The 26,417-nt window shown below is 45.8% G+C and overlaps 2 protein-coding genes across 3 annotated transcripts in view; one reads left to right on the plus strand and one right to left on the minus strand.

The window, feature by feature from the left end:
- The window catches only part of RSPH14 (radial spoke head 14 homolog), a 577,555-nt gene that overhangs the window by 156,377 nt on the left and 394,761 nt on the right, over positions 1-26,417 (plus strand). For both annotated transcript variants that reach the window (XM_063913049.1, XM_063913048.1), the window contains exons 3-4: positions 4,997-5,099; positions 11,752-11,870. In XM_063913049.1, the coding sequence (XP_063769119.1) occupies positions 4,997-5,099; positions 11,752-11,870 (222 nt within the window). The remainder of the gene's footprint in view (positions 1-4,996; positions 5,100-11,751; positions 11,871-26,417) is intronic.
- GNAZ (G protein subunit alpha z) overlaps positions 14,688-26,417 on the minus strand; it is a 233,906-nt gene continuing 222,176 nt past the window's right edge. Inside the window, exon 3 of the mRNA XM_063913050.1 lies at positions 14,688-17,442. Within this exon, the coding sequence (XP_063769120.1) occupies positions 17,098-17,442 (345 nt within the window). The 3' untranslated portion in view covers positions 14,688-17,097. The remainder of the gene's footprint in view (positions 17,443-26,417) is intronic.

The following is a 26,417-nucleotide window of genomic DNA, read 5'->3' on the forward strand; positions in this document are numbered from 1 at the left end:
CACTACACTACAGAAAGGGTTAAAAAAGAGAGGGGGGGCACTAATTACGCGCAGTATTAAATAAAACAGCAGCTATAAGGGGAAAAACACTTATATAAGGTTATCCCTGTATATATATAGCGCTCTGGTGTGTGCTGGCAAACTCTCCCTCTGTCTCCCCAAAGGGCTAGTGGGGTCCTGTCCTCTATCAGAGCATTCCCTGTCTGTGTGCTGTATGTCGGTACATTTGTGTCGACATGTATGAGGAGAAAAATGATGTGGAGACGGAGCAGATTGCCTGTAATAGTGATGTCACCCCCTAGGGGGTCGACACCTGAGTGGATGAACTGTTGGAAGGAATTACATGACAGTGTCAGCTCTGTATAAAAGACAGTGGTTGACATGAGACAGCCGGCTACTCAGCTTGTGCCTGTCCAGACGTCTCATAGGCCGTCAGGGGCTCTAAAGCGCCCGTTACCTCAGATGGCAGATATAGACGCCGACACGGATACTGACTCCAGTGTCGACGGTGAAGAGACAAATGTGACTTCCAGTAGGGCCACACGTTACATGATTGAGGCAATGAAAAATGTTTTTACACATTTCTGATAATACCACCAAAAAAGGGGTATTATGTTCGGTGAGGAAAAACTACCTGTAGTTTTCCTGAATCTGAGAAATTAAATGAGGTGTGTGATGATACGTGGTTTTCCCCCGATAACAACTGATAATTTCTAAAATGTTATTGGCATTATATCCTTTCCCGCCAGAGGTTAGGGTGCGTTGGGAAACACCCCCTAGGGTGGATAAAGCGCTCACACGCTTGTAAGGGCTCTACCCTCTCCTGAGATGGCCGCCCTTAAGGATCCTGCTGATAGAAAGCAGGAGGGTATCCTAAAATGTATTTACACACATACTGGTGTTATACTGCGACCAGCAATTGCCTCAGCCTGGATGTGCAGTGCTGGGTTGGCATGGTCGGATTCCCTGACTAAAAATATTGATACCCTAGATAGGGACAGTATATTTTTGCCTATAGAGCATTTAAAAGATGCATTTCTATATATGCGTGATGCACAGCGGAATATTTGCCGACTGGCATCAAGTCTAAGTGCGTTGTCCATTTCTACCAGTAGAGGGTTATGGACACGTCAGTGGTCAGGTGATGCGTATTCCAAACGGCATTTGGAAGTATTGCCTTATTAAAGGGAGGAGTTATTTGGGGTCGGTCTTTCAGACCTGGTGGCCACGGCAACAGCTGGGAAATCCACGTTTGTACCCCAGGTCGCCTCTCAACATGAGAAGACGCCGTATTATCAGGTGCAGTCTTTTCGTGGACAAGCGGGCAAAAGATTCCTCATTTCTGCCCCGTGACAGAGGGAGAGGAAAAAGGCTGCAGAAATCAGCCAGTTCCCAGGAACAGAAACCCTCTCCCTCCTCCGCCAAGCCCTCAGTATGACGCTGGGGCTTTACAAGCAGAATCAGGCACGGTGGGGGGCCCGTCTCAATTAATTTCAGCGCGCAGTGGGCTCACTCGCAAGTAGACCCCTGGATCCTTCAGGTGATATCTCAGGGGTACAAATTAGAATTCGAGACGTCTCCCCCTCGCCGTTTCCTAAAGTCGGCTTTACCGATGTCTCCTTCTGACAGGGAGACTGTTTTGGAAGCCATTCACAAGCTGTATTCCCAGCAGGTGATAACAAGGTACCCCTCCTGCAACAGGGAACGGGGTATTATTCCACACTGTTGTGGTACCGAAGCCGGACGGCTCGGTGAGACCGATTCTAAATCTAAAATCTTTGAACACTTACATACAGAGGTTCAAATTCAAGATTGAGTCACTCAGAGCAGTGATTGCAAACCTGGAAGAAGGGGACTACATGATGTCTCGGGACATCAAGGATGCTTACCTTCATGTCAAAATTTACCCTTCTCATCAAGGGTACCTCAGGTTTATGGTACAGAACTGTCACTATCAGTTCAGACGCTGCCATATGGATGGTCCACGGCACCCCGGGTCTTTACCAAGGTAATGGCCGAAATGATGATATTCCTTCGAAGGAAGGGAATTTTAGTTATCCTTTACTTGGACGATTCCCTGATAAGGGTAAGATCCAGGGAACAGTTGGAGGTCGGTGTAGCACTATCTCAGGTAGTGTTGCGGCAGCACGATTGGATTCTCAATATTCCAAAATCGCAGCTGGTTCCGACGACTTGTCTTCTGTTCCTAGGGATGATCCTGGACACAGTCCAGAAAAAGGTTTTTCTCCCGGAGGAGAAAGCCAGGGAGTTATCCGAGCTAGTCAGGAACCTCCTAAAACCGAGCCAAGTCTCAGTGCATCAATGCACAAGGGTTCTGGGTAAAATGGTGGCTTCCTACGAAGCAATCCCATTCGGCAGATTCCACGCAAGAACTTTCCAGTGGGACCTGCTGGACAAATGGTCCGGGTCGCATCTTCAGATGCATCAGCGGATAACCCTGTCACCAAGGACAAGGGTGTCCCTCCTGTGGTGGTTGCAGAGTGCTCATCTTCTAGAGGGCCGCAGATTCGGCATTCAGGACTGGGTCCTGGTGACCACGGATGCCAGCCTGCGAGGCTTGGGAGCAGTCACACAGGGAAGGAATATCCAGGGCTTATGGTCAAGTCTGGAGACATCACTTCACATAAATATCCTGAAGCTAAGGGCCATTTACAATGCTCTAAGCTTAGCAAGACCTCTGCTTCAAGGTCAGCCGGTGTTGATCCAGTCGGACAACATCTCGGCAGTCACCCACGTAAACAGACAGGGTGGCACAAGAAGCAGGAGGGCAATGGCAGAAGCTGCAAGGATTCTTCGCTGGGCGGAAAATCATGTGATAGCACTGTCAGCAGTATTCATTCCGGGAGTGGACAACTGGGAAGCAGACTTCCTCAGCACGACCTCCACCCGGGAGAGTGGGGACTTCACCCAGAAGTCTTCCACATGATTATAAACCGTTGGGAAAAACTCGACAGGTATTGCGCCAGGTCAAGGGACCCTCAGGCAATAGCTGTGGACGCTCTGGTAACACCGTGGGTGTACCAGTCAGTGTATGTGTTCCCTCCTCTGTCTCTCATACCCAAGGTACTGAGATTGATAAGATGGAGAGGAGTAAGCACTATATTCGTGGCTCCGGATTGGCCAAGAAGGACTTGGTAACCGGAACTTCAAGAGATGCTCACGGAGGATCCGTGGCCTCTACCTCTAAGAAGGGACCTGCTCCAGCAGGGGCCCTGTCTGTTCCAAGACTTACCGCGGCTGCGTTTGATGGCATGGCGGTTGAACGCCGGATCCTGAAAAGGCATTCCGGATGAAGTCATCCCTATCCTGATCAAAGCCAGGAAGGATGTAACCGCAAAACATTATCACCGCATTTGGCGAAAATATGTTGCGTGGTGCGAGGCCAGTAAGGCCCGACGGAGGAAATTCAACTGGGTCGATTCCTACATTTCCTGCAAACAGGAGTGTCTATGGGCCTGAAATTGGGGTCCATTAAGGTTCAAATTTCGGCCCTGTCAATTTTCTTCCAAAAAGAACTAGCTTCAGTCCCTGAAGTTCAGACGTTTGTAAAAGGGGTACTGCATATACAGCCTCCTTTTGTGCCTTCAGTGGCACTTTGGGATCTCAATGTAGTTTTTGGGTTCCAAAAGTCACATTGGTTTGAACCACTTAAATCTGTGGAGTTAAAATATCTCACATGGAAAGTGGTCATGCTGTTGGCCCTGGCCTGGGCCAGGCGCGTGTCAGAATTGGCGGCTTTATCCTGTAAAAGCCCTTATCTGATTTTCCATTCGGACAGGGCGGAATTGAGGACTCGTCCTCAGTTTCTCCCTAAGGTGGTTTCAGCGTTTCACCTGAGCCAACCTATTGTGGTGCCTGCGGCTACTAGGGACTTGGAGGACTCCAAGTTGCTAGACGTTGTCAGGGCCCTGAAAATATATGTTTCCAGGACGGCTGGAGTCAGGAAAACTGACTCGCTGTTTATCCTGTTTGCACCCAACAAGCTGGGTGCTCCTGCTTCTAAGCAGACTATTGCTCGTTGGATTTGTAGTACAATTCAGCTTGCACATTCGGTGGCAGGCCTGCCACAGCCAAAAATCTGTAAATGCCCACTCCACAAGGAAGGTGGGCTCATCTTGGGCGGCTGCCCGAGGGGTCTCGGCTTTACAACTTTGCCGAGCAGCTACTTGGTCAGGAGCAAATACGTTTGTAAAATTCTACAAAATTGATACCCTGGCTGAGGAGGACCTGGAGTTCTCTCATTTGGTGCTGCAGAGTCATCCGCACTCTCCCGCCCGTTTGGGAGCTTTGGTATAATCCCCATGGTCCTTACGGAGTCCCCAGCATCCACTTAGGACGTTAGAGAAAATAAGAATTTACTTACCGATAATTCTATTTCTCGTAGTCCGTAGTGGATGCTGGGCGCCCATCCCAAGTGCGGATTGTCTGCAATACTGGTACATAGTTATTGTTACCAAAAAAATCGTGTTTTTGCTGTAGTGAGCCATCTTTTCTAGAGGCTCCTCTGTTATCATGCTGTTAACTGGGTTCAGATCACAAGTTGTACGGTGTGATTGGTGTGGCTGGTATGAGTCTTACCCGGGATTCAAGATCCTTCCTTATTGTGTACGCTCGTCCGGGCACAGTATCCTAACTGAGGCTTGGAGGAGGGTCATAGGGGGAGGAGCCAGTGCACACCAGATAGTCCTAAAGCTTTCTTTAGATGTGCCCAGTCTCCTGCGGAGCCGCTATTCCCCATGGTCCTTACGGAGTCCCCAGCATCCACTACGGACTACGAGAAATAGAATTATCGGTAAGTAAATTCTTATTTTTACTTTGCTCATAATTAGCCCTAAAACCTGTATAAGGGAGCAAAATACTACATTCTTATAATGTCCTTAAGGACAAAGTTTACTAATCAGATTACACAGCGTTCTCATTTATCAAAGTTTAACCTCCACATCTGCAGAAATTACATCATGTTTTTACCACACAGGTTTTATGGAGAGCCTGAAAAATCTGCTGTATGACCAAGACTGCACTGTCCGACAGAAGACTACAGAAGTATTTTACATCATGGCCAGTCATAATGCGGGAAGGTCGGTGAGCTGCGAATGATAAGAGATGCTGAAATGATATAAGCAGCAGCAGGGTAGAGACAGTCATACAGGTTGGGAAGCGATAGCCACGGGATGCATATCATGCTTGGAGTGATATAAGCTGCCTACACACAGCAATGTTCATTTACAAACTACAACAATTCTGAGTAGCACTTTATTCCAGCAAGCATAGCTTCTTGTCCGCCCAGTGCACTTCATGGTGCACACGCCTTCCCAGGCATGGAACTGCACCTGGAAAATCAGTTTACATGCAGGGCTGTAGATACACTGAAAATATGCACAGTGGAAAGCGTTAACTATAGTTTGCAGGACTCTGTGACCTGCAAACTTTCTTTGTTCTAGGGAAAAATCTACTTAAGGGCGGGCACGAGCAGTCACATGACGTTTATCTCGGAGAGCAGATGCTCGTCCCTTTTCTCATGTGTAGGACAAGCTAAGTGTTGCGAGGTGGCAAGTCTCGCGATGAACAAAAGTTATGTCCATCCTGCTAGCCACTTTATGTTTTGCTTTATTTTAAGTTTCATCTTTTCTTCTACAACACAACTCAGTTTATCCTTAATTACAGTCCGAAAAATTCTACACACAATACCCCATAATGACAACATGAAAAAAGTTTTGAGATTTTTGCAAATTTATTAAAAATAAAAAACTAAGAAATCACATGTACATAAGTATTCACAGCCTTTGCCATGAAGCTCAAAATTGAGCTCAGGTGCATCCTGTTTCCACTGATCATCCTTGAGATGTTCCTACAGCTTAATTGGAGTCCACCTGTGGTAAATTCAGTTGATCCGACATGATTTGGAAAGGCACACACCTGTCTATATAAGGTCCCACACTTGACAGTGCATGTCTGAGCACAAACCAATCATGAAGTCAAAGGAATTGTCTGTAGATCTCCGAGACAGGATTGTCTCAAGGCACAAATCTGGGGAAGGGTACAGACAAATATCTGCTGCTTTAAAGGTCCCAATGAGCACAGTGGCCTCCATCATCCGTAAATGGAAGAAGTTCGGAACCACCAGGACTCTTTCTAGAGCTGGCCGGCCATCTAAACTGAGTGATCGGGGGAGAAGGGGCCTAGTCAGGGAGGTGACCAAGATCCCAATGGTCACTCTGTCAGAGCTACAGCATTCTTCTGTGGAGAGAGGAGAACTTTCCAGAAGGACAACCATCTCTGCAGCAATCAGGCCTGTATGGTAGAGTGGCCAGATGGAAGCCACTCCTTAGTAAAAAGCACATGGCAGCCCGCCTGGAGTTTTCCAAAATGCACTGAAGGACTCTCAGACCAGATACAGTGCAGTCACACACAGAACATAGTCATTCTGGATAACATTTTAATCAACAGAAGCTGCTCATATGTCCTATTGCATTACTTTACGACTAAGATGCATTAGTCACAAAGTCACTAAAACACATAAAAACACGCTCAACGTTACCGAGTCACACGGCACTCACGCGTTATGTGTAATGCGACTTGTAGCGCACAGAGCAAAGATATAAGAGGACACATCTGTATGCACTGCTAGCAAATGCTGGACACAGGTTGGCAAATGTACTAAGCTTACGTTATTTATAGATGGGTATATGTGCTAGGCGCACCAATTCTGATGACATGAATGAATGTACTAGACACAACTAGAACATTCTGAGCACAACTATGTATTGAGCACGGTGTTCACATGTAAGGTACTGCTGGGTCAGTGTGGAAAGATAGTGTACCTCTGTGGCGCAGGAAAGGAGCAGCTACAAAATATCACCAGATTCTATCACCACCTGGACAAAAACGTAATATAATAGAAAAATAAATTTTCAGCGCTCCACTGGTAGGTAATCAATGCAGAGTTCAGTGGTGCGTAATAATGCACTAAAATCAAACACAAAATACTCCCCTGTTCAGATGAAAGGAATACGTTGAGCCCTCTGTTAAGAACAATATAAGTGCTACTTCTCCTTTAAATCCTTTACGGGCAGAGGACTTCATAGGGGCAAATTCAGTAAAGATCGCAAGTCGCGATTCGTACGGAATTTTTGCGGGAGTGGGGCGGGCGCATGCGCAGCAGGACCTACTGCGCATGCGTCCGCATTTTCTGCGGGGGGCCGCAGAAAATGTGATCGCCTCTGCCTGTCAATCAGGCAGAGGCGGTCGCGGGGCAGCAACGCTCCGTTTTCAGGGAGGAAAAGGAGCGTTGTGGGGGCGGGGCAACCCGAACGGTGGGTTGTATGGCGCGAACGGGGGGGGGTGTCGGGGCGCGGTTGCATGACGTCACACGCAGCAGTCGTGACAGGGAAAATGGCGCCGGTACTCCTGCAGCCGCAGCCAAGCTATGCTGGCAGGAGTCAACCTTAGTTTCTGCTAACAAGCAGAAATTGCGAGGTGATCGCAATTTCTGCTTGTAGCAGGGGGGGGAGGCGCCGGTCAGCATGCTGGGCGGCCCCCAGCATGCGTGCAAAAGGATTGCAAATTCTGCTGATCCTTACTGAATTAGGCCCATAGTGTAAAATCTTTCAGAAAGTGGGGGTCGTTCTGAGTAGATTGTAGCTGTGCTGTTCCCAGACATGCAAGGGGACGCCCAGCACAAGGCTAGTCCGCCCCGCATGTCTGTCCGCCCCCCCCACCCCCCCCCCCCTGCACAAGTACAAAAGCATCGCACAGCGGCGATGCTTTTGTACTTGTGGAGTAACTCCCGGCCAGCGCAGCTCCTGCGGCTGGCCGGGAGTTGATCGTCGCTGCCCCTAGTCGTAGCAGCTGCGTGTGACGTCACGCAGCCTTTGCAGCCCGCCGCCCCGCACGGTCCGGCCACGCCAAATGCCGCCATGCCACCCCCTCCAGCCCAGTGACCGCCACTGCCTGCCAATCAGGCAGAGGCGATCGCTAGGGAACGACAGCCTTTGGCCGTCCGGCATGCGCCGGCGCATGCACAGTTCTGACCCGATCGCTGTGCTGCGATAAACTGCAGCGAGCGATCGGGTCGGAATGACCCCCATTGTGTCAAAGTGTATATGCAGCTGATTTGTAATAAACCAATATTCATATGGGGTGGTGATTTCTTACTGTTTTCTAGAGGTTCACCATGTGAAGTTCAACCGAAAAAAAAGTTGTTCACTTTTTTTCTTACTTAAAAGTGAGGCGATGAAACCTATAAGGGTATCTTTATGATAAGGTGCTCACATGAATGCTTACTTCTGTGTTCTATGTAGTTCGAACATCAAGGTATCTTTGTTGCAAGGCCCACTGCTCATTCAATAATATTGACAATCCAAATTGTATAGGGGGTTATGCAATTTATTAAAAAAAAAAAAAAAACCCATAAAAAAACATTTGTTGAAGTCCTGTGCCCGTAAAGGATTTAAGGGAGAAGTCGCACTTATATTGTTCTTAACAGAGAGTTCCAACGTATTCCTTTCATCTGTACAGAGGAGTATTTTGTGTTTGATTTTAGTGCATTATTACGCACCACTGAACCCTGCATTGATTACCTACCAGTGGAGCGCTGAAAATTAATTTTTCTATTATATTAGATGGGTCAGTGTGTCTGGAATCACAAACTTACAGTACTTGCTATAAATGGGTTGGTAAAGTGTTGGATACTCTAATGATATGCTGGGTAAAATGGCTAAATATGCTTAGCATTGCAGGTCAGTGATGAGCCTGCTGGCTTATTGCATTGCGTAATGGTCATACTTTACATAATGGACTTTGTGTAAATGTATCAAGCCATACTTGCCTACCTGACCCTCTCCATGAGGGAGAAAATGCTCTGCTCCTGGACTTTCCTGGTAATGTATGATTGCCATCACCTGTGGTGAAACACCTTTCTTATCAATTAACTAGCTCACCACAGGTGATGGCAATCATACATTACCAAGAAAGTACAGGAACAGAGCATTTTTTCACTCATGGAGAGGGTTAGGTAGGCAAGTATGTATCAAGCACTGATTGTACATACTAGGCAGTTATGTATGGTGCTGCTAATACATATAAGGCACTGCTGGTATGTGCTCGGCATGCCCAAAACTAACAAGTGGGTGCATAATGCTCTGCACACCACACGTTTGTTTACATAAATGCTGGGGCAAAAAATGTAAACATTAGGGAGCAGATGTAGTAAAACCTTGGAGAGTAATAAAGTGAAAAGAGGTAAACTACCAGCCAATCAGCTCCTGTCATTTTTCAAACAGCCTGTAACATGGCAGTTAGAAGCTGATTGGCTGGTACTTTATCTCTCTTCACTTTATAACTCTCCAAGGTTTAGTACATCTGCTCCCTAATGTTTACATTTTTTGTACAACACTGTATTACATGCAAATACAAATAAAAGTAAACCAAACCAAAGTGGGCTCTGCACATCAGAGCTGAAACATTTGTAAGGGACACAAGATAGTATACTAGGGGGTATATTTACTAAAGGTCGATTTCAGATTGATTTCAAAATCTTAATTGATGTTGTGCTTCCAGGGTTAAAACACACATTTACTAGCAGTAAATGTGTTGTTTTTTTTTAACCCTGGAAGTCCAACATCGATTAATATCAATCTGAAATCAACCAAAACGACCTTTAGTAAATATACCCCTCTGGGTGTGAGATATAAAAGATGGCACTTGGGAAAAAACACTAGTGAGGACTGGAAGATAAGCCAGGGTGGTGGGATTTACCAAAGCTTTCAGTGGTAGTTTTAAGGATGAAAAACTGGAGATTTGATGGAGTGTTGTGGGATGTTACAAAGAAGTGGTGCAGTTCTGTAGAAGTTCTACATTAGCGTGTGAGGAGAGGTAACTAGAGCGTTATGTAACAGACCCTAGGAAGAGTGCAGCATGCTATTGGGAGAGTACTTTAGATATAAAGGATTGGACAGAGTTGTTGCTGGCTTGGTTTATCAATTATTTTCATCAACCATGCTTGTTATAATATAAATGCTGCTGGTTATATTCACCTGTACAATACACATTATATTTAGTACTGCTGGAATGTTTGTTACATTTATTTGAAAGTATTGCAGGTTTTGGGTAGTGTCAGATGGGCATTTTACTGTGCCAAGGTTTTCCAGCCAGAAAAAAAGTTCCATGCTGAATTTCCTGTAGTGACACCAAGCTCTCAATAGGAATGTTTCCATTACTCACTGAGAAACGCTGGATCTGCAGAAACAATGCATACTGTGCTCTGAAGCATTCTCGTGTGACAGGGAAACTGGGAATTTCCATCAGCATCCTAGTATCAACACGGGATCTGCAGACTGATGCATGTTTCTGTCTGGTGTGACATCAGCCATATATGACCGGGATACAGTCAGTTTGCCGGCGTTCAGGATACCGACGCCAAAATCCCGCCAGCCGACAATGCCGCCAGCCAGAATCCCGGCGCATCAGGGCTATTCCCACAACACCCATAGAGTGGGAATAGATCCTGTGGCGAGCCCGCAAAGGGACTCTTAGCGCTTGTCCCACTGCCAGCATTCTGTCGGGCGGGATGCTGCTGTCGGGATATGGACAGCCGGCATACTGTCCACCGGTAATACATACCGATCCATTATGGCCACAGTTAAGTGATTGCAAGATCCATCACTGCTCCGTATAACCCTCTACAAAGGGCCTAATTCAGAGTTGATCGCAGCAGCTAATTTGTTAGCAGCTGGGCAAAACCATGTGCACTACAGGGGGGGCAGATGTAACATGTGCAGAGAGAGATAGATTTGGGTGGGGTGTGTTCAAACTGAAATCTAAATTGCAGTGTAAAAATAAAACAGCCAGTATTTACCCTGCACAGAAACAAAATAACCACCCAAATCCAACTCTGTCTCCACATGTTATATCTGCCCCCCTGCAGTGCACATGGGGGGGGTCATTCCGAGTTGATCGCTAGCTGCATTTGTTCGCAGTGCAGCGATCAGGCTAAAAAAAGTCAGTTCTGCGCATGCGTATGCGGCGCAATGCACACACGCGACGTACAGGCACAACGAACAATGTAGTTTTGCACAGGGTCTAGCGATGCATTTTAGTCGCACTGCTTGCCGCAGAGTGATTGACATGAAGTGGGCGTTTCTGGTTGACAAGTGACCGTTTTCAGGGAGTGTGCGGAAAAACGCAGGCGTGCCAGGAAAAACGCAGGCGTGGCTGGGCGGGTTTTGACGTCAAATCCGGAACTGAATAGTCTGAAGTAGGTTTTGAGCTACTCTGAACTACACAAAAAAAATTTGTAGCTGCTCTGCGATACAACCGTTCACACTTCTGCTAAGCTAAAATACACTCCCAGTGGGCGGCGGCATAGCGTTTGCACGGCTGCTAAAAACTGCTAGCGAGCGATCAGCTCGGAATGACCCCCATGGTTTTGCCCAACTGCTAACAAATTTGCTGCTGCGATCAACTCTAAATTACCCCCAAAGACTTGCATAATAAAAAGAATGGTTGGCGCTAACATGATGAATACCATGAGCATAACTGGCATGTTCCAGATCAGTTTTACTCAATTGGTTATTCATTAGTGACATGTAGTATTTAGCAACCTGTGTTGAGTACTTATGTGACCTAGCTCCATATTTCTTACCATAGCTAGTCTCTTACTGCAAAACATAATAATGATAGAATCAATGTCCAAGGATACACTGATCACTGATTTCCCTTATTTTATTTCAGGGAGGGCATCTTGGCAAGTGAGGTTATTATTGCCCTGTCCCGTCTCCTTGATGATCCTGTTGATATTTGTCGGATGAACATGCATCAGACATATCAGATGCTGTCTGAGCTTCCAGCTGGTATGTACACACATATTCTTTAAAAAATGATTTTATAACAGTTTTCATAGTTGTTCCCCAATGTATTTAGCTTATATCATATTTACACTGTATGAAAATGTTCCTCTCTTTTGTAAAGCAGATATATCTATATGATCACACCATTTGCAATTAAACAAATCCATTTTCCACAGTATACACAAGTAAAATAATTTATGTACCAATGTGAGAGCAAATGGAATCTCCAAATGATTGGTTTTCCCACTACTGACAATATAGCAGCAAACCCTATACCAGGGGTGGGGAACCTCAGTCCCGCGCGCCGTATAAGGCCCTCAAAGCCACTTGATCCAGCCCAGCCAGGCTCACCTAACCGAGGGAGATGCCGGGCATCCGCTGAGATTTTGTTGCCAGCAGGCTCCCGGCTCCTTACCCTCAGCAGCAGCCGGAGGCAGGAGCTCACGCCTGAGCTCCAGCTTCCGGCTCAGGTAATGTACGTGTGCGGCTGTGTAGCGCTATGGGAGATGCGTCATGACTGCTCTCCCATAGTTCCGAGGAGCGGGTGGCCAGGTGGAGGGCAGTGGTCCAGAAGCAGGAGCAGGGCTGGTGAGTATTTTTGTTTTATTTTAATGTGTGTGTGTGTGTGTGTAAGCGTCGTTACTAGGGGGCATATCTAATGGAGCATAACAACTGACTGGGGGCATATCTAATGGGGCATAAATACTGACTGGGAGCATAACTACTGACTGGGGGCATAACTACTGACTGGGGCATAACTACTGACTGGGGGCGTAACTACTGGGGGCAGGCTAATTTTTAAGTTGATAATTTTTTGTATGGCCCCCGAAGGATTTTATAAATATCCAAATGGCCCTTGGTAGAAAAAAGGTTCCTCACCCATGCCCTATACAATATACCTGATGTACTGTAAGTGCTGTTTAGAACATGACCTGTGGTAGCAGGATGTTCCCACTAGGTGGCATGATTGCCTGACATCTGTCTGCCTGTGTGACTTAATCTGTGGAGACTTGGCATTCAGTGCTTTATGATTTATCAGTAATAATATTCCATCTGTTTCTGTGTGACAAGAGTGACAGAGGGGCACTGGGGCAAGTGCCAGACTTTCTAACAGTGTGTGCATGTGTATTTTTGTCCCCTAAGGAAGCCAATAAAGCATATATTTACACGTGGACATTATATACTTGTACCATTCCCATAGTTTGTGCTTGGAAAATTGTTAGAACAGTGACATAGTGAATCAAACTTACCATCATTCCCATAAGTAATGACTGTTACTGCAATGTGATCAGCATCGTTCTGAGAACGGAGCCACAAAACACCTACTATCATACATGGAAAACAGATGTGTAATGCCTCTGCACTCTTACCATCATTCTAAGAGAAGATACTTACTGCATAATGTTTACCATCATCTTTAGGGGCATATTCAGTCCGCAAGGGGGGTGAGTTCCCCAGCCATTGCCTGTGTTTCAACGGTGTTGCAACAGCAACTCGCCCCCTTCGCATGCGGAGGCGAGTTCAGTGAATCAAACCGTTATACCGCTTACCGTTATTCCTACAGATTTGTATAACATCATTCTTATACCAGAAATTCAGTACAACATGCCTACATTCCATTCTTAAAAAAAATACATATTTTTATAGTGCTCACCATCTTTCTTCGACCAGAGATTTAGTGCAAAATTCTCACATTCATGCAACATATATTTAGTGCTACATGTCACCATCATTCGTAGAACATAATACATCATTTATAATGCTTACCATCATTCTTATTAGGCCGGGTACACATTAGAGCTATATTGGCATGATTTGCTATATTGGAATGACAAATCATGCATATCGACTAATGTGTATGCCCGATTGCGTGCTACCACGTGTCACATGAGACATCTTATGGTTGGCTGTGCTGCACGGCCAATCAGAAGATATTGTGTGCGACCCGGAGTAGTGTAATGAAGGACAGAACAAGGTATTGTTCTGCCCTTCATTACACTGTGTAGTGTGTACCAATCTCTGCTGGTCCAGGACTAAGGGAAATCGCCATCGGCAAGATTGGCATTCGTTGTAATGTGTACCCAGCCTTACACTAAAGATTGAGTGCAAATCGTTTACTATCATTCTCCAATATGGTTACCGTTATCCGTACAGATTGATTTTAAAATGCTTACCATCATTCTTAGACCAGAAATTTAGTGCAACATGCTGAGTCATCCATTCACCATTTATTTAGTGCTACATGTTCACCATCGTTGTTAGATCAGAGCTTTAGTGCAATTGTCAGAACATATACATAATTCATAATGTTCACCATCAGACTAGGTTAGTGATTTCCAAACACACTCCTTAAGGCATCCTAACAGTCCAGGTTTTAAGGATATCCATGGCTGAGAACAGATCGCTAAATCAAAATGAGTGAGATACTAATTAATTCACCAGTGCTTAAGCATGGATATCCTTAAATTCTGGATCGTTAGGGTGCCTTGAGGACAGAGTTTGGCATCCCCTGGACTAGGGATTTAGTGCCACGTGATTACTCCTTCTATGATGTTCACATGCTTCCACACACCTACCGTCATTCTTATACCAGAGATTTAGTGCAACGCACTTCTCATTCTTAAAAGAGTCTACCGGCAGCACTATTACTATCACTTTTAAAGCAAAGACATAATTGTAATTTTACATGTATCCAAACTATTCCCACACGTTATCGTGACATTTGAATTTGTCAGAATTGTAGCACTATCATACCATATGCAGTATTATTTATAGGAAAATATTCCCCATCATTGTAAGAGAAGAAGACAACAGAAAGAGAACCGTTCAAAATCTTTATTTCCCTTTCGCCAGTAGAGATTTCATTCTGAGATTGTAGTGTCAGTCTTCAGGGGCAAAGAAGCCTGCAAGGCACTCTGGGCAACGCCATGTAACAGGTACATAGTGTGTTGCAGGCCTCGCGGACCCTGAGGATTTAAGCCCTTGGCAGAGGAGTCATACACTTTTTTTGGGGTGCTATATTTTCAGGAGGACACTGTGTGACTTGAGTTACACATGAAGCTGGAAGGAGAGGAATTAACATACCAAGTGGATGTGCTTTACATGGTCTCACTTATTTACACACAGACTTCCCACAGGCATCCAGAATTAGCAACCCTACTGCCAGAAAATAGAGGAACTTTGCGTCCTTACGATGGGCCTATAGATTATCACATTGAGTTATTGTTCATATTGCTCCACTGACGCCTCCTTAGTAATGTAGTAGGTTTAAGGAAATAAAAAATGGTAGGCCTCGCCACACTGTTTATCTTTAACACAGAAAGTCTTTGTTTCTCAGTGTGAACACTTAGAAGCAGAAAGTTTCTTTTCATTGTTTTGTTTGTTTTTTGCAAAATAAATAGCCAGTGTTTTATATTTTTCCAGTGTTTTTTTCCTTTTTTTATTTTTTTCTTAACAAATAAAAATAGTCAAGCACTTTTTTTTTTTTTTTTTAAATGTCCTAAAAATGTCCTGTGTTTTTCTTTTTGAAAAATAGTGCAGGACTTTGCAGGATAAAGGATCTCAACAGTTATGTTAGTGTGGAAAGCCGGCAGCTGGAGCCTGTTCAGCGCCATTTTTGCATCAGATTTGGTGGTGGCGGTTGGATAGGTCGAGAAATTCTAGTATTACAATATAGCAAAGCACAGATGGCAAAGTACAGGCTCTTGTGGTGCAGATACACTGCTGGATAGCCTACAAAACATGGTGGGAACTTTCAGGGTTACAGACAAACATGTCTAGTTACCTAAGTTAGTATATTAACTACTGTTGTTCAGTTGCAACAGTAAGCAGCTGCAAAACAGGCTTATCAGTTTAGGGGGCATATTCAATTAGTGTCAGATCCTCTCCAACACTGAGAGTCCGACACTTCACTATTCTATTGCGGGCTGTTTCCGCCCGTTTCCCCACAGATTCAGACCATTAATTTTCATCCTCTCTTATGAGCGAAAATGAATGGTCGAAATCGGACCCGTTTTCGACAGCGGCAGGGTCGAAAACACATGGATGAGCCAAGTTTCAGCTCATCCATGTGTTTTTCAGCATTTCTGCATTTTCGACAGAGCGGAAAACCGGCACTTTAATTGAATAATGAAGTGTCGGGAAGTGCTGATTATCGGCGGAAAGTGACGTCCTTCCGCCCTGTCGAAAATTTCGACACTAATTGAATATTGCTCTAGATGGGAAATATATCATACTCAGTAAAGATACATCAGCAATTTTATTATAATCTACATTATGGAGTAAGCCTGACCTTAAAAAAAAACTTTAAAAACAAAAACAAAACTCTGGAGGTTTTCAGTTGGATGTTAAGTAAGATAGAAAGCCCTTCAAGTTTGTATACTTTATATTGGCATTTAATAGTATTTAATATGATATACTATCTATAAATCATACTAGTTGCTTGTTCCAAAAATGTCATTAGATACTGTTCAAATGTATACTCTCTGATGTCAGGATCTGCACTTTAATAAACACTTTAGTATGAGTCTAGGAAATATTTCTATTGTTTTTGAGGAGGGTGGTAAGAATTTCACTTTGCTTTGTGCATCTCATTATGAAGTAAAGCTACATGACTGAGAACACGGGTTAGCTTGCTTTCTCTGTAGCTGCAGCCATTTAAGCACCCAAATGTTATCTTATTATGCAGCTAAGTGTTGCAAATGCACAACAGTAAAATACTGAACCCTGTGTAGCTTTGGCACATACAGTAGGTGCCAGGTGTTTTATTTTTTGTTTGTTCGGTGCTGGCAACAAAGCATCCTTTCTGTCAGAACCCAGCAGTTACACTGACCGCTCCATATCTGACACATCTTAGATCCTCGTGGGCAGCCAGAAAATGTCACACAAATCCAGAGATCTTCATAGGTTTATCATATCAGACACCAGTCAGACACAAACAGATCAACATACAACACACGCACACCACACATACTTGATACAGGGAGCAAATACATACATCATTTTCCTGGACACCTTATCAACCTGAAGACATCCAGCCATGATCTCCTTCCCCGTGAAAATGAAGTTTGTGTGGGTGAGGGGTTCACTCTGGACTTTCAGTGCTGTAAGTGGGGAACTTCTGTGTTTAGTAGCCTCACCCTTATATTAGTGTTTACTTTTTTCCCCCCTGGCACATGGTCTCAGGGTTAAAGATGTGCCCTATTTCCTGTGCAGGCTCCAGTGTAAACACTCAGCACAGGCCGATGTATTTCAGATTGTTCTGGATAATAACATCTGTCACTGCGTCAAATACAAACTGAATGTTGCTGGTGTCCGTAGCGCAGGTGAAGTGTGAATAAATCTCCTTGGTCTCCTTGTTGCGGTTTAAGTCCTCAAACTGACGCTGGATGTAGACAGCTGCTTCCTCATACGTGTTCTGTCCCTTGTAGTCGGGAAAGCAGACGGTGAGTGGGATGCGTCGGATCTTCTCAGCTAAGAGGTCCTTCTTGTTGAGGAAGAGAATTAGAGAAGTGTTGATGAACCAGTTGTTGTTGCAGATGGAGTCAAACAGGCGAAGGCTTTCTGCCATGCGGCTCTGTTTAAGAAGAAAATGATATTAGGCAGAAAGTCATAGCCATGGTACACAGGTAACAACAAACCAGGAAAGATTACGTATGTATACAGTTGAGTAGTAAGTGGTCTGCATGAGCTTAAGGACACCTTAAAATAAAATAGAAGTGACCTTACACAAAAGAGCTGCTAAACAAAGCAGTGATCCCACTTATACATTTATTTCATTTAAATAGCAAGTTTAACCATGCATCTGATATTTTCTATTTTTGGCCAAAATTACATAAGATCCAGGTTAAGTTCCTGGACCTATGTGTTTTCACACAAAAAAAACATGCTGGAATGGCTGAGGTACATGCTGGGATTCTGTTTCGGTGGGGGCAGGGGGGGGGGGGGGGAGTATTTTAGGCTGTGTAGCTCTATAACCCTCATCTGCAGAATATTACTGCTTATGATACTTGTATATAGAATAAAATGGGTAGGTCTTGTCGTGTAGATATAGTAATGCTAGACACGTGCATGGGGTAATATCACTCTGGTCATATTGCAAGGCCACGAGCTTCTTCCAGCAAGAACAATGTTTATTTAACAATACATATACTATAAATATTCTATTAAAAAATATATATATAATTTGTGAAAATGTACAATGTTTCAGTCTATTAACACTTATAAAATTAAATCCTGAAGCTTAAGTTAACAGGCTGGGACAAATTGCATAGATCTGGTTGGTTTGAGGGTGAGTCCTGATCACGATGTGCTGCCATTATGAGCGTTTCCACACCGCTATGATGGCACATCATCAGCAACGGTCTAAATTTCATTTCCCACTAGAAGTCTTGTAAAAAGCATATTGAAATATTAAACAGATTTTTTTTTGTCATTTAAAAGAATCAGGAAAATAGGCAACTGACCAATTAAAAAACAAAAACAAAACACCCATGTGTGCAAGCCCTTAGGGCTCATTCACTTCCGCATTGTCCAATTTCCACTCCTCTGTGTATACACAAGCTGCATGCCATGGGATGTATAGTCCCTATGGCAGTTTTTTATTGCTTCCTCTGTGTGCGTGCTCTATGCCGAACACAACAGAGGGTACAAATAAGGAAAATGTTCTACAGAATAGAAAGGATACAAAGGGACGCAGTGTATGGGGCTCAACAGAAATATACCAAGTGCGAGTGAAAGTCAAGACTACACAAATAAAAGGCACGGATAACTCTTATTTAAATGTTACATTGCATAGCTACTTTTATTTTAACAAATGGAAGGTATGTATTTTTTAAGCAAACAGAATACTCCTAACCTCATGTACATATAATTGAATGAAGCACTTGAAAGTTTTACTGTAAAGAGGTTTGTAGTAATTTACAGTTTTAAACTGGATGTAGTCCAGCTTTGCTGACTGGGGGCTGCCATGATGATTTTCTTGAAAGTATGGCTTGCTCTGTCATTCATGCTGAGATCAAAGAAATCCAGTGTTGCTCAAATTAATCTGCATCATTTAATTACCTTAAATCTGTTATAAAAATAGTAACATACATAGTAATTAAAATGAATGAAGGTATCACAGGGGTCCAACTCTAAAGAGGGTAGATCCATTGCCCCTTGCTGTCAATCCCCCTTCTACAGGTAGCCGGGTTGTTGCTTCCTGCTACTGCCAGATAACTGACTAAGGGGGTCATTCTGACCCAACCGATGTTGTGGTGCGCATTGCAGTTTACCAGTGGCGCCAAACTGCGCATGTGCAGCGGATGCACAGCGGCTGTGCGGACTCACACATTGTGGCGGGCGTTTTTTGGGCGGCAATGCAGTATTGGGGGGCGGGGTGAATGGGGGAGGGGTACAGGGACCATTTTAGGGGCGGCTACGTGATGTCACACGCAGCCGCTCTGATGAAAAAATGCCAACTGACCACACAGCCAGACTGCACTGCTAAGGGTCAACCTTAGATCTGATGCGTTCGCTATCTAATGCTGGGTGGCTTTGCCGTGTGCTAGGCGGCCCCCAGCATGAGATGAATGCAGATCTGGCTGTGTATGAAGCAGTCTGCGTTCATCTCTGAATAACCACCTATGTGTACAAATATATTATTAGGGAAAGATCCATTTAACTCCTGGAGAGCACCACCAACAAATTGACTGTTTAATGGGATTATTATACCCTTACATGATTTCAGATGATATGTTGGTTAAGTTATAATTCATACTACCTTTTTCATTGTCCAGTGCAGAATTTACCCCAATCTTCCATGTCTCCCTGATACAAGATAACTAAATATGCCTAAAGGGCCCCATACACTAGGACGATAATGCCCAATTTCATCCGATTTCAGGCATTCGGCCCGATATATCGGGTGAAATCGGGCACTTTGGTGGTGTTTCCGATCCGATCTGATGCGCGTTCCCGTGAGCATCGGATCGGATCCTCCAGATTGAATGTGCTGAACATTCAATCATGTCTGACCCCACAGGCATGGCTGAGATCGCCCAAGATACATTGTATGCAAAAGGACAGCATACAATGTATCTTGGGCGATCCTCCCCTCCGGGAGGCTGCCGGGGTGATCGCCTGCGACATGTCAGACGGACATGTCACAGAAGTGTATGGGGCCCTTAACCCAGAATACAATATGGCAGTATGTGGTGCAGGCCACTTAGTTGAAGTTGACTACTGACGTGAGCCTGCTTGAGAAACGAGCTGTGACACTTATATGACACTTATATTTACACTGGCAGACCTGCAGGTGTGAAGCCGGTTTTCACAACATAGCAGCAATATGACAGCACACACAAATTCCCATGTTTTTTATATTTTGTATTTTGACTAAACCAAACTGTTTTGATATCTAGAACAATACACGTTTTAACAAAATATCAAATGATTTTGTTTATTAATTTGTGCTTTCTCTGACGTCCTAGTGGATGCTGGGGACTCCGTAAGGACCATGGGGAATAGCGGCTCCGCAGGAGACTGGGCACAAAAGTAAAGCTTTAGAACTACCTGGTGTGCACTGGCTCCTCCCCCTATGACCCCCCTCCAAGCCTCAGTTAGATTTTTGTGCCCGAACGAGAAGGGTGCACACTAGGTGGCTCGCCTGAGCTGCTTAGTGAAAAGTTTAGTTTTAGGTTTTTTATGTTCAGTGAGACCTGCTGGCAACAGGCTCACTGCATCGAGGGACTAAGGGGAGAAGAAGCGAACTCACCTGCGTGCAGAGTGGATTGGGCTTCTTAGGCTACTGGACATTAGCTCCAGAGGGACCGATCACAGGCCCAGCCATGGATAGGTCCCAGAGCCGCGCCGCCGGCCCCCTTACAGAGCCAGAAGACAGAAGAGGTCCGGAAAATCGGCGGCAGAAGACGTCCTGTCTTCAACAAGGTAGCGCACAGCACTGCAGCTGTGCGCCATTGCTCTCAGCACACTTCACACTCCGGTCACTGAGGGTGCAGGGCGCTGGGGGGGGGGCGCCCTGAGACGCAATAAAAACACCTTGGATGGCAAAAAATGCATCACATATAGCTCCTGGGCTATATGGATGAATTTAACCCCTGCCAGAATACACAGAAAAACGGGAGATAAGGCCGCCGAGAAGGGGGCGGAGCCTATCTCCTCAGCACACTGGCGCCATTTTCCCTCACAGCTCCGTTGGAGGGAAGCTCCCTGGCTCTCCCCTGCAGTCACTACACTACAGAAAGGGTTAAAAAAGAGAGGGGGGCACTAATTACGCGCAGTATTAAAAATACAGCAGCTATAAGGGGAAAAACACTTATATAAGGTTATCCCTGTATATATATAGCGCTCTGGTGTGTGCTGGCAAACTCTCCCTCTGTTTCCCCAAAGGGCTAGTGGGGTCCTGTCCTCTATCAGAGCATTCCCTGTGTGTGTGCTGTGTGTCGGTACGTTTGTGTCGACATGTATGAGGAGAAAAATGATGTGGAGACGGAGCAGATTGCCTGTAATAGTGATGTCACCCCCTAGGGGGTCGACACCTGAGTGGATGAACTGTTGGAAGGAATTACGTGACAGTGTCAGCTCTGTATAAAAGACAGTGGTTGACATGAGACAGCCGGCTACTCAGCTTGTGCCTGTCCAGACGTCTCATAGGCCGTCAGGGGCTCTAAAGCGCCCGTTACCTCAGATGGCAGATATAGACGCCGACACGGATACTGACTCCAGTGTCGACGGTGAAGAGACAAATGTGACTTCCAGTAGGGCCACACGTTACATGATTGAGGCAATGAAAAATGTTTTACACATTTCTGATAATACGAGTACCACCAAAAAGGGGTATTATGTTCGGTGAGGAAAAACTACCTGTAGTTTTCCTGAATCTGAGAAATTAAATGAATTGTGTGTGATGATGCGTGGGTTTCCCCCGATAACAACTGATAATTTCTAAAATGTTATTGGCATTATATCCTTTCCCGCCAGAGGTTAGGGTGCGTTGGGAAACACCCCCTAGGGTGGATAAAGCGCTCACACGCTTGTAAGAACAAGGGCTCTACCCTCTCTTGAGATGGCCGCCCTTAAGGATCCTGCTGATAGAAAGCAGGAGGGTATCCTAAAATGTATTTACACACATACTGGTGCTATACTGCGACCAGCAATCGCCTCAGCCTGGATGTGCAGTGCTGGGTTGGCGTGGTCGGATTCCCTGACTGAAAATATTGATACCCTAGATAGGGACAGTATATTATTGCCTATAGAGCATTTAAAAGATGCATTTATATATATGCGTGATGCACAGCGGAAGATTTGCCGACTGGCATCAAGTCTAAGTGCGTTGTCCATTTCTGCCAGTAGAGGGTTATGGACACGACAGTGGTCAGGTGATGCGGATTCCAAACGGCATTTGGAAGTATTGCCTTATTAAGGGGAGGAGTTATTGGGGTCGGTCTTTCAGACCTGGTGGCCATGGCTACAGCTGTGAAATCCACGTTTGTACCCCAGGTCGCCTCTCAACATAAGAAGACGCCGTATTATCAGGCGCAGTCCTTTCGTGGGCAAGCGGGCAAAAGGTTCCTCATTTCTGCCCCGTGACAGAGGGAGAGGAAAAAGGCTGCAGAAATCAGCCAGTTCCCAGGAACAGAAGCCCTCTCCCGCCTCTGCCAAGCCCTCAGTATGACGCTGGGGCTTTACAAGCAGAATCAGGCACGGTGGGGGCCCGTCTCAATGAATTTCAGCGCGCAGTGGGCTCACTCGCAATTAGACCCCTGGATCCTTCAGGTGATATCTCAGGGGTACAAATTGGAATTCGAGACGTCTCCCCCTCGCCGTTTCCTAAAGTCGGCTTTACCGATGTCTCCCTCTGACAGGGAGGCAGTTTTGGAAGCCATTCACAAGCTGTATTCCCAGCAGGTGATAATCAAGGTACCCCTCCTGCAACAGGGAACGGGGTATTATTCCACACTGTTGTGGTACCGAAGCCGGACGGAACAGTACCGAAGCCGGACGGCTCGGTGAGACCGATTCTAAATCTAAAATCTTGAACACTTACATACGGAGGTTCAAATTCAAGATTGAGTCACTCAGAGCAGTGATTGCGAACCTGGAAGAAGGGGACTACATGATGTCTCGGGACATCAAGGATGCTTACCTTCATGTCCCAATTTACCTTTCTCACCAAGGGTACCTCAGGTTTGTGGTACAGAACTGTCACTATCAGTTTCAGACGCTGCCGTATGGATGGTCCACGGCACCCCGGGTCTTTACCAAGGTAATGGCCGAAATTATGATACTCTTTCGAAGGAAGGGAATTTTAGTTATCCCTTACTTGGACGATTCCCTGATAAGGGTAAGATCCAGGGAACAGTTGGAGGTCGGTGTAGCACTATCTCAGGTAGTGTTGCGGCAGCACGATTGGATTCTTAATATTCCAAAATCGCAGCTGATTCAGACGACTCGTCTTCTGTTCCTAGGGATGATCCTGGACACAGTCCAGAAAAAGGTGTTTCTCCCGGAGGAGAAAGTCAGGGAGTTATCCGAGCTAGTCGGGAACCTCCTATAACCGAGCCAAGTCTCAGTACATCAATGAAAGGGTTCTGGGAAAAATGGTGGCTTCCTACGAAGCAATCCCATTCGGCAGATTCCACGCAAGAACTTTCCAGTGGGACCTGCTGGACAAATGGTCCGGGTCGCATCTTCAGATGCATCAGCGGATAACCCTGTCACCAAGCACAAGGGTGTCTCTCCTGTGGTGGTTGCAGAGTGCTCATCTTCTAGAGGGCCGCAGATTCGACATTCAGGACTGGGTCCTGGTGACCACGGATGACAGCCTGCGAGGCTGGGGAGCAGTCACACAGGGAAGGAATTTCCAGAGCTTATGGTCAAGCCTGGAGACATCACTTCACATAAATATCCTGAAGCTAAGGGCCATTTACAATGCTCTAAGCTCAGCAAGACCTCTGCTTCAAGGTCACCCGGAGTTGATCCATTCGGACAACATCACGGCAGTCACCCACGTAAACAGACAGGGTGACACAAGAAGCAGGAGGGCAAGGCAGAAGCTGCAAGGATTCTTCGCTGGGCGGAAAATCATGTGATAGCACTGTCAGCAGTATTCATTCCGGGAGTGGACAACTGGGAAGCAGACTTCCTCAGCAGACACGACCCCCACCCGGGAGAATGGGGACTTTACCCAGAAGTCTTCCATATGTTTATAAAACTCGACAAGTATTGCGCCAGGTCAAGGGACCCTCAGGCAATAGCTGTAGACACTCTGGTAACACAGTGGGTGTACCAGTCAGTGTATGTGTTCCCTCCTCTGCCTCTCATACCCAAGGTACTGAGAATTATAAGATGGAGAGGAGTAAGCACTATATTCGTGGCTCCGGATTGGCCAAGAAGGACTTGGTAACCGGAACTTCAAGAGATGCTCACGGAGGATCCGTGGCCTCTATCTCTAAGAAGGGACCTGCTCCAGCAAGGACCCTGTCTGTTCCAAGACTTACCGCGGCTGCGTTTGACGGCATGGCGGTTGAACGCCGGATCCTGAAGGAGAAAGGCATTCCGGATGAAGTCATTCCTATCCTGATCAAAGCCAGGAAAGATATAACCGCAAAACATTATCACCGCATTTGGCGAAAATATGTTGCGTGGTGCGAGGCCAGTAAGGCCCCGACGGAGGAATTTTCAACTAGGTCGATTCCTACATTTCCTGCAAACAGGAGTGTCTATGGGCCTGAAATGGGGGTCCATTAAGGTTCAAATTTCGGCCCTGTCAATTTTCTTCCAAAAAGAACTAGCTTCAGTCCCTGAAGTTCAGACGTTTGTGAAAGGGGTACTGTATATACAGCCTCCTTTTGTGCCTCCAGTGGCACCTTGGGATCTAAATGTAGTTTTTGGGTTCCAAAAGTCACATTGGTTTGAACCACTTAAATATGTGGAGTTAAAATATCTCACATGGAAAGTGGTCATGCTGTTGGCCCTGGCCTGGGCCAGGTGCGTGTCAGAATTGGCGGCTTTATCCTGTAAAAGCCCTCATCTGATTTTCCATTGGGACAGGGCGGAATTGAGGACTTGTCCTCAGTTTCTCCCTAAGGTGGTTTTCAGCGTTTCACCTGAATCAACCTATTGTGGTGCCTGCGGCTACTAGGGACTTGGAGGACTCCAAGTTGCTAGACGTTGTCAGGGCCCTGGGAATATAGGTTTCCAGGACGGCTGGAGTCAGAAAATCTGACTCGTTGTTTATTCTGTATGCACCCAACAAGCTGGGTGCTCCTGCTTCTAAGCAGACTATTGCTCGTTGGATTTGTAGTACAATTCAGCTTGCACATTCTGTGGCAGGCCTGCCACAGCCAAAATCTGTAAAAGCCCATTCCACAAGGAAGGTGGGCTCATCTTGGGCGGCTGCCCGAGGGGTCTCGGCTTTACAACTTTGCCGAGCAGCTACTTGGTCAGGAGCAAATACGTTTGTAAAATTCTACAAATTTGATACCCTGGCTGAGGAGGACCTGGAGTTCTCTCATTTGGTGCTGCAGAGTCATCTGCACTCTCCCACCCGTTTGGGAGCTTTGGTATAATCCCCATGGTCCTTACGGAGTCCCCAGCATCCACTAGGACGTCAGAGAAAATAAGAATTTACTTACCGATAATTCTATTTCTCGTAGTCCGTAGTGGATGCTGGGCGCCCATCCCAAGTGCGGATTGTCTGCAATACTGGTACATAGTTATTGTTACCAAAAAATCGGGTTATTGCTGTAGTGAGCCATCTGTTCTAGAGGCTCCTCTGTTATCATGCTGTTAACTGGGTTTAGATCACAAGTTATATGGTGTGATTGGTGTGGCTGGTATGAGTCTTACCCGGGATTCAAAATCCTTCCTTATTGTGTACGCTCGTCCGGGCACAGTATCCTAACTGAGGCTTGGAGGGGGGTCATAGGGGGAGGAGCCAGTGCACACCAGGTAGTTCTAAAGCTTTACTTTTGTGCCCAGTCTCCTGCGGAGCCGCTATTCCCCATGGTCCTTACGGAGTCCCCAGCATCCACTACGGACTACGAGAAATAGAATTATCGGTAAGTAAATTCTTATTTTTCTATTAAGTAATGTTAATTTCCAAATAATTAGTAGTACGCATGGATCAATTTGCAAATGGATAATTGAATACTGGTAAATATAATAGCAGAGTTGCTTGTACTAGTGATTACGATCATTCATTCATCATGACTATTGTAACAGGCTCTTCTGAGTGCATGTCAGTGACATGTAGAGGGAATGAGGAGCTCAGATGTACAGCTGGATAAGTACAGAGGGGTTGAGTACGGAATCCCGGCGGTCAGAATACCAACGCCAGGATCCCGACCACCAGAGTGCCGGCAGGGGAGCGAGCACAACGAAGCCCCTAGCGGCCTCGCTGCGCTCGCTACAGGTTCTATTCCCACTCCATGGGTGTTGTGGACACCCAGGAGTGGGAATAGCAGTGGCGGAGCTGCCAGCATTCTGGCGGTCAGGATCCCGGCATCTGTATTCTGACCGCCGGGATCCTGACTAAATCCTGTACAG

The sequence above is a fragment of the Pseudophryne corroboree genome, chromosome 1 (assembly GCF_028390025.1).
Source record: "Pseudophryne corroboree isolate aPseCor3 chromosome 1, aPseCor3.hap2, whole genome shotgun sequence".
NCBI lineage: Eukaryota > Metazoa > Chordata > Amphibia > Anura > Myobatrachidae > Pseudophryne > Pseudophryne corroboree.